Genomic DNA, 9,470 nt, shown 5'->3' with positions numbered 1-9,470 from the left:
ACAGCCTCTGTAAACCTGGAAGTACGGAACTAGACACGCTGAAGTAGAGCTACAGAAGAGGATATACCCTCACCAACAGAATCAGTGGTATCCATACCACAGCAGGTGCTAAGTTTAGCAGCTTGTTGGCCATCTCATACCAATGCAACAAGAGCATTCCGGGCTTCCTCCAGAAAGGAGGGCAAGAGGCGCTCTACTAAGTCGCTCAAGGCGTGGGAGAAGCAGGTGAAGACACAAGAAATGTTCAGAGATCGCAGGGCATAGCTAGAAGAAAAGAAAATGCGCTTACCACAAGCGTCAAGTTTCCTGGCCTCCTTCCAGAAGGACAGGAGGGATACAAATCTATATTTTCAGTGGCTAAATCAACCTGTACCACGAAGCTCTGATGTCTAAGGAGACATGGTGGATCCTCCTGGGCCGGCCGATGCCTGTGAGAAATGGAGCAGTCCACAAGGAGCCCTGTTTCAAGTTTAGCCAAAGCGCCCAACGGGATATCAAAAAGGCATTCACTACAAGGAAGGACAAACAGGCTCTATGTTAGACTGGTCAGGATGCAGAATGCTAAGTAAAGGGTCTATTAACAATTCCACAGAAGGAAGTTGTAAATCCAATACAAGTGAAACACCATTGAGCATGTCTGCCAGAGAGGAACTCGCCTCTGTAGTCAAAGCAGGAGGAGACATGAGACTGGAGAAGATTCTATGCCACTGGCATCACCCAAGTAAAGTAGCAAGACTGCACAGGGGGTGGAACCGTGTCTGAAAAGGGTTAGGGACCCACCACACCATCCTTAGTACCTCCACAACCAGGGTCCTCAATAAAATAAACTGGTGGAAGAGCTCCAGAGAGCAGATGAAAAGAGTCTGTGATGGTTGATTCCATCAGCGCTGCCTCCGATGCCATAACTGAAGCTGGTTGATGCCGAGAAGGTGACGCCTCAACATCGGAGAGAGCGTTGAGCGCGTCGACTGCACTACTATCGGAACTGGCACACAAGAGCCCAATGCCGATGTCAGAGATGGCAAACCAGCAGCAGGAGCCGAAGGTGGTAGCCTCGATGAGCTGTGCACCAGCGTCCCTATGGTGTCAGAAACTGGAAGCCGAGGGAGAACCAGCCTAGGGGGACATAGGCATGACCTCATGCACCTCTGAGTGGCCAAAGGGCTCTCCAGAGGCAGGTGGTGATCCAAAAATAGAATGAAGAGATAAATAATATTTCCTCATCTGGGTCAAAGTCGCCCTGGCCCCAGAATAGGTGGGGAGGCGTGGGGCAGACTCATGTCCTGACACTTCAACAGTAGAGTGGTGACCAGTGGTAGGCGTTGAAGCCGGGAGGTGCCGCGACTTTGACCTCCTATGCTGAGACTTACCTCAGGGCGTTGAAGGAGAATGACACCCATGGGAACGGCTCCTAGAGAAGACACGTGGTCCGTCTGTAGAGTACATAGGGGACCGAGGACGACAAGAAGACTTTGATGAATGTGACATCCGGACCGCAAGGAGCTTCATGCAACGTTCTCTTTGCGCCCATACACCATATGCAAAACAAGTGAGGGTCCGTGGTGGACATTTGTCATCCACAGGACTCGCACACCTTGAACCCCAAGGACATTGAAAAAGGCAAAGGCACACTGCCCAGTCGATGATAAAACGTCAAGTAAGCCGAAAAATGGGTAGAGCAACTGCACTGCAGATCCACGTTGCTAGCGAAGAAAAGAAGGAACTGACACCAGTGTGTCAGGGAAGGACTTACATGGGCTCTGTTGACAACACATTTGTGAAATGACATCGCTATGGAGTCGCTCGACGCCCTCTACTGACACACAGAGGTACTGTTGAACAAATTTCCAGATCCAGTCTTTAGCCTCGGGTGAATTCTAAGATAAGGAACCTGCAGCCAGATGTCTCCATCAGATTCAGTTGACATGGGTGAGCACCTAAAATTCAGCATTGTCCTGTTAAAAATTGCCAGTTATCTTAATAAATTTAGTCAGGTACCTACTTGCCAACATCAGAGTTGGCAGCCATCTTTCTATTATTTCTTGATATGTCACAAACAGCTCCATAGACAGTTTTCTAGTGTAAATTAACACATAAGTATTAACACATGATAAGTTTAAGTTTCTGCTGGACTAAATCATAGCATTATCTCGCTACTACATGCTCTTCTGCATCGCCAAAGCAAGGCATTTTGTAGAAAACTTTAATATTCAACATAGAGATAATGTACGGGGGGAAAAACATACACTCACATGTCACGCCAAAAGCTATTGGCAGTGGAACTCTGATAAACATCTGGTAAATATATTAGGAAGAGGATTGGTGAAATCAAGTTGACTAAAGAAGCTGAAATGGGTGGCTTTTGGTTCTCATAAAATAGATTTACAAAAAGAAATGGTTCCCTTAAAATAGATGTACAAGATGAAATGCTTCCATTAAAATGGATGTGCAAGAAGAAATAAGCCTACCTTTAAGATTATAAAGGCTGGTATTTCTGTATATAGTTTACTGTAATGTTACAAAGCTAATAAAGTAACTGACCAAAAATACAATGAATACAGTGGAATGCTGAAATAAACATTTATTTAATACTATATATTTACATAAAAATAAATAACAGAAACACCATCCAACAGTCTTCCTCTTTCAAGGGAAAATCCTGCAGGTCAGATCCAGAAAAAAAGAACACCTGGAAAACAGAAGAATCGACATTTTAGTGCGGAATAAGAATTTATACAATTTTCTGCTCTTAAAACATGCACGGTTACGATGTATCTAAAGTATGTTGGAATGGCTGCACTTCTAGGAAAACCTAAACTGTGTCACATATTCAACAAAGTTTACATTCTCAATTCCATGTTTAAGTTCTTTTGGTCGCACTGTTGTCTTTTCGGCCATTTCCACTTATATGATACTGTACTACAGTTGCACCCTCCCAGAATGAAAGCAAGTATAGACTTGTTTTCAAAATGTCACAGAGCATACACACCAACATTTAAGAGACCAATGCCTTACTGAAGAAATAGCTTGCTTTATGTTTGTTAAAAAGCTTATGATGTTTTCACTCAAGTGTCCAGTTAAGAAGGCAGATAACTGAAGCTACCAAGCAAAGTGTAAACTCCACAATACAGTATGCGTGCAAATAAGAGTCTCCTTATGACAGTCGAAGTGTACAACAGACACACAGAAGTACAGCAAGTGGGTACCAGGTACTTAAAAGTGCTTCTTGAGCATGCTGCTTACTTCTATTATTATAGATTATTACTCTTTATTGTCCAATTAATAAAAATCATTACAATCATGGAAAATAAAAACAGATTTCATAAAACAAAGGTATTAAATAAGTGAATTACAAATATTGTGGTAGAAATAACATACCATAATAAACCACCTAAATTCATAAAATATCAAAAAACAGTATTTCATTCATGGCCTAGTAAGAACATTTCATTATTGATCGCTATGTCTCTATATATTGTTAAAACCATCCATACGATCAATCTTAGGAGCATCTCTCAACCCAATAATTAAAGTATCTTTGTGCAGTCCCTTGCAAAAAAAAAATATATACATCGAACAGACACATATTGTGTGCAATTATATACATTGGAACTTAATGTATAAAGGGCATTTGTGCTTCTTAAAATATCTTTATGCCTCGGATTTTACATTATCAATGATAATGGACGTAGTGAAATTTTTACTAGTTACAATATCTGTTTAGGTAAGTTAATATGGTTACTAACATAACCACTTTCTATTCCTATACCACGACCAACGCATCATCCAGTCAGTTTTCTCTCAGCTATGAGGATGAACAAAATAGACTGTTAGATTAGTAATATGCCCTTAAAGGCACAATATAATCGCTTGGCAGTACGTTCTTACCCCTAGTTCCTTGAATATCGGTTTTAACAGTGTGAGCCTCTCTTGACGCAATCTGGGGCAAATACATACAATGTGCAATAATGTGTCATTGATACAGCCACATAATCTACAATTTTGTGTTTGCCAATCTTGTACCCATCTTGGGGTCCCATCCATTGTTGGATAGAGGCCAAATCTTAACTTAAGGAATCCATCCTTTACCTCCGGTTTTAAATAGGAGGTTAAATAAGATTGGGGCTCAATTTTATTATACGAGTTAATAACCGACCAGGCATGCTTTTTTTTTGCAATCATCTCCTGATCCAATAAAGATGATCCAAATTAGTGGTCTGATTTAAAATCTGTTTTAAACCAGCCTTCTCTCTATCCAAATGTTCAAAGGATGGGAGCTTGAAGATATTCAAACTCTCTGTTAAATATAATCTCCATGCCGGGAGGAGGTGGGCAGATGGGCAGTGGCGGAACGGGAGGCTTTATACCAGGAGGAGTATAGGGGCCTGAGGAAACGACCGATGTCGCTGGATTGGGCCCAATTGGTGGAACAATTCAAGGCGATAACAGCCTTAGATCCTGATATATCACAGACTAGTATGCGAGTGAGTGGGGCGGATGCATAAAAGCAGGTGGACGCATGGCAGTCGACGCCCTGAGTAGGTACCATTATTGTACTCCCCTCTCTCAGACACAAGATCTCTTCTATCTCCTGTACACACGGTCACTCCCCTGCGTTCCTTTCATTCACCTGTCCCCCCCCATTATTATTATTTTCCTCCTATTTTCCCCCCTCTGCCCCCCCACTTGCCCTTTCCTCCCTCCCTGCCCCCCCCCCCTCGGTATAGACCCCTAGTTGGGGTTTTTTGAGCTTGGTGAGCACCCGACGCAGGTACATCGGCGGGGTGGGTCGGCCAAGCAGCGGCACCTAGGTTCTTTGTTTGGTTGGGTGGTGTGGGGGGAGGGTAGTTGTGGGAAGGGGTTGAAATGAGTGTTATATGGATTCGCATTTAGCAGAAATGATACATACTTCAGGGGGTAATGGTTTGGTTACCTCTCTCGCTTGTAACTATTGTACTCGCTGGACTTGTTGAACTTATCAGAAGTGGAGACTGGAATTCGTGTACTCAGTATCGGATCACTGAATTTATAGAAATGTTCACAATATGATAAATCAATGCGATATGTAACTGTAATCTAAATGTGATGCACAATAAAAATATTTTCAAAAAAAAAAAAATATATATATATATATATATATATATATATATATATATATATATAATCTCCATGCACTGGTATACAGTTTCTTATTTATTTCTTGCCAGCACATATATGCAAGGGACTCGGGGTTCAATAAATAGAGAGGAAATAAACATTCTAGAAACTCAGTTTGCCTCACCAACGTTTGGTTTAATAAACCAAACTCTAATCTAACAGTAGCTTGGCCAACGTTTCTTGGGACCCTGAAAATGGATTTAACGTCTTTTGTTTGTAATTTGTCCAAAAGTTTGCTATCTTTGTCCCAAAAAATTATTGACCCATATGTTAGTAAAGGAATCAGTTTCGCCTTCATTACCTTCAATAAATGCTTGTAACTCGGGCCTATTAGCTTATCTCACAATAGTCTAAAAGCAAATGACAGTGAAGTTGCTTTGGCCTTTACGTTATTTAGGTCAGGCTATAGACATTATTAGATGTCTGCCAGATATTCTTTTCTTACTTTTCTAAAAGGGGGCTTCGGTGGAGTCCCTTTGTCACCTCGTGCTATTGGACGATAGGTGTATCATTTCAGTCTCGACTGCTTAAATGCAATATGAGGCATAGGTCAGGACTATTTTACATCTCAAAGATACAATTACATTTATCCACCAACCACAATTGATGACAGATTAAATTGGAAGGCAATGTTTGGGAAAAGGTCATAAGGGAGAATGCAACTTCATGGTCTTTAAACTTTATCAGTTAACAGTATGGCAGATGAACTATCACTGCATTTATTAAAAAATAGCTCACTAAAAGTAATTTTGCTGTTTAGCAATGGTTACTCGGTATGAAATGCCAATGAAAAAGGAAAACATGATAAACTAGAGTCTAAATTCTAAAGAACGTTAACACGTTTTTGTAGCAATGCCATACTCTGTATTCCAACCGGATGAAGCTTTGACTATCACTAAAGAAAGGTCTCTCATACTATGGGATTCCTATGGGATGTTATACATAACAGATGGCTCACTAATAGGGTACACAATTCAAGTAGTAGGAAAGCCAAATGTGGTAACACTGAACCCGGAATAATGGATCCCAAAGGGTGTAGTCATTACCAAGAGTGGAATTACAGAGCCATTACCTTGATGTCCAGAAATGAGGAATTACAGCAGAAAATATTTGTGTAAGAATTTCTGCACGCTTTACCATCATTCTGCTTTTTTTTTTCCCGCTGGACATATTAGGCATATTTTGACTGGAGAAACTTGTCCTGTAAAAACCCCCAAGCTGGAAGTTTTCAGACACCTGTAATTCAAATTTGCCTGGTAACTTTGCCTTCAGAATGGAGATTTATAAGAAACCTTTAATGAGCACTTATGACTAATACAAATTGAACATTTCCAACAGATAAATGGGAAGACCGAATATACCAGTTAGTAGCGGTTTGTAGGCAAGTTCTCCTTTTTGCCCTGATTGCCTCCATTTTTGGACTGACATTGGTGGTTACTGACCCTGAAAAAGCTCTGGGCTCTGTTAACCAGGGCCAGTGCTCGTCCTCTAAAGGTATATGGTAATTGATATAATTCTAACTGGCAAAGATAACCTAACTGTAATTCCTTAGTATACGGTAGGGCATGTAGGTTTAGAGACCCCATTGGACTAAATGCACTTAAGGGTGCACTTCTGGGGTGTCTGGTGTCGTTCTAAAGCCAGACCTGCCTTGCAGGCAGGTTTTAAAATGAAAGCATGTCCAAATTCCGCTTTGAAAAAAAAAAGTATACTTCTAAAGTCCAAAACTACCTTTTTATTACATAGAAGTCACACCTAAGGTCTGTCCTAGATGCCCCATGGGTAGGGTGCATTGTTATAAAAAGCAGGCTGCTAGCCCCATAGGCTTTCATGGGAAAGGTAAATGTTAAAGTCCATATTTCAATTGGAGCTAGCAAGCTATACCATTCAAAGCATCAGAATAATGTTACAATAAATCCAACAACTTGACAAGGTTGGATTTAATATACCTATTACAAGAAAGTAATTTTACAACTTACTATTCTGAAGGTACCTAAAGCAGCCTTGTAACAGCCTCTTCTAATTAGTCATTCTTTGACAGCCTGAGCAAAGCTGCTCCCTGAGTAGATGTGGAGATGCCTGGGGCTGCAATGAGCAGCCAGTTGGTGGGAAGAGATTTGCTTTCTGGAGAAGCCAGGTAGAGAAAGTTGGCTTGGTAGATAAGCTGGACTTCAAAGGCAGGAGCCTCTTCATTAAACAGATGTCAAAGGACCCAGATCACCCCCTACGTTGTTGATTTCTAGTCAGATGGGAGAACAACGCATTCTGGGACAAAAATATGCCACACGACACAGGAAGTGGTCATAGCAGAGGGAGGTAGCTTTACCCCTATTAGTTAGCGTGCCCCCATCCCGCAGCCAGCCCAGAATGGTGGATAAATATCGAAGAGCTGCAGGAGCTCGTCAGAACACTGCCTGATACAGAAGAAGAAGGGCTGCACTACTAGACCCTTGGGCAGCTCTGCTAGACCCTTGGACTGCACACTAGAAGGCTTGCACTTTGAAAGACTGCACCTGCTGTACTCACAAGGCTCCACACACAAAGAACGGTGGCTGACTAAAAGGAAAAGGAGTAGACTTCCTGATCAACAACAGGTACAACAGAGATGGAAGAAGTTGCATGTAAAGCCAAAGAGAAGAGCACCCCAGCTGACCAGTTGCAAATAGATTTTCTTGGACAGCACGGGTGCATTGTAGGTAATTGTGTCCTTAACTCACAATTCAATCCTATGGGTAATGAGCAACACGAGCTGGTAATCCTGAAAGATTTATATTTGAGGGCCATGTATGCCCCCTTTGTGTGAATTCAGGTGGTGTAGGAGTCATATTGGCAAGGCTTAGGATATATAGCCCAAATTTTGCAGATTACAGCTAATGGCATAAATCTGTATATTAACCTTCAGACCCTTCACTTCCTCCACGAAACCATGACCAGAGGCAACAAAGGCTGATATTAATACACTGGATTTTTGGGATTCTACATGCTGATAGCCTACGGAGTCTACCTGTACGTTTTCGAATGTGGTTGGATAGTGTTCCGGAGTACGTTCATGAACCAGTATTCCCCAGTTAGCCTATGTATTATTATAGCCAAGAATTATCCCCAACGTATGCTTATTTGCCCACCATTTTATAGTAGATTCCCCATCATTTATAGAGTGAGCTGGTATGAATCTAACTCTGAGTAGTTCTAGTGATGACACATTTTGTAACCCCTGCAAGGAATGTATGACTCTCAGTAGATTGCATCTATTAAGGATGTGGTGAAGGAACAAGACTGCAGGATCCTGACACATCACTCTAGGCACCATAGCTGTTGCAGCGAGAGGGTACTTCTGACTGCCCCATATTGCCAGCGTCAGACCCTCTTCTCATGCTAAACAGATCATTATCTTGGGTGATGGCGAGGGTAGCGCTGCTTACTCTACAGCGTCCCAGGAGTGAGGGAGGCCTTGCGTTGCCGGACCTGGAGTCCTATTACCATGCTGCGCAGCTCCAGTGGTTCACAAAGTGGGTGGCGGGTCACATCAGGTGTCCGGAAGAACAAAGAGGGGCGGATCCGAGTTGGTCATAATTATCTTGTGTGCTGCTCCGGGTGCCGGTGAGGGACGCCTCACTGCCTCCGGACTTGAGGGTGGTTCGACAGTGCTGGGCGCGGTTGGCTAGGAGGGCGCGTGTGATCATTCCTTACGCGCCCGAGATCCCTTTGCGAATGTGCGAGGCGCTACCCCACGGGGGAGACTGGACCCGGTTAGTGGCCTGGGAGGAGGCGGGAGTTATGACATTGGGAGACTTATATGAGGATGGTAACCTGCTCCCTTTTGACGACTTTAGGGAGTGGCATGATCTCCCGCGGGGGGACTTCCTATTCCATGCAGCCTTGACTGCGGCCGTCAGGAAGCACTGGCGGAAGGGGATGATAGAGCCGGACACCTCTCTTGCCTGTCAGTATGTAGTGATGGCGGCGGGTATCTTTAAGGCGGTGACTTGTCTCTATAGGCGGATTACTGGCGATATGCGGAAACCCCTGGCTGCCCTGCGCGTCAAGTGGGAAGCGGACCTGGGAGCACCTATTACGGACAAAAACTGGGAGGAAATCATGGAGCGCCCTTGGAAGTGTACACGAAATGCACGCTTCCAGCTTATACAGTTTTATGTTTTTCATAGGGCATACCTTACCCCTCACAAGATAGCTGAGTACTTTGGTGGGACAGATGCTTGCCCCCGATGTGGTCATGGTGGGGCGACTTTTCTTCACATGTTCTGGGACTGCCCACAGGTGACAGGGTTTTGGGAGGAAGTGGCGACGTTACT

At 43.2% G+C, this 9,470-nt stretch overlaps 1 protein-coding gene across 3 annotated transcripts in view; it reads right to left on the bottom strand.

The window, feature by feature from the left end:
* Nucleotides 1-2,564: 2,564 nt before the first annotated feature.
* The window catches only part of LOC146784525 (factor in the germline alpha-like), a 270,799-nt gene continuing 263,893 nt past the window's right edge, over nucleotides 2,565-9,470 (bottom strand). For all 3 annotated transcript variants that reach the window (XR_014970444.1, XM_085633430.1, XM_085633429.1), the window contains one exon: nucleotides 2,565-2,689. Coding sequence is in view for 1 of the 3 variants with exons in the window: in XM_085633429.1 (XP_085489555.1) it covers nucleotides 2,600-2,689 (90 nt within the window). In the remaining 2 variants the exon portion in view is untranslated. The remainder of the gene's footprint in view (nucleotides 2,690-9,470) is intronic.

This window comes from Triturus cristatus, chromosome 11, assembly GCF_964204655.1.
Source record: "Triturus cristatus chromosome 11, aTriCri1.1, whole genome shotgun sequence".
NCBI lineage: Eukaryota > Metazoa > Chordata > Amphibia > Caudata > Salamandridae > Triturus > Triturus cristatus.
This window is presented reverse-complemented; position numbering and strand designations above follow the sequence as displayed.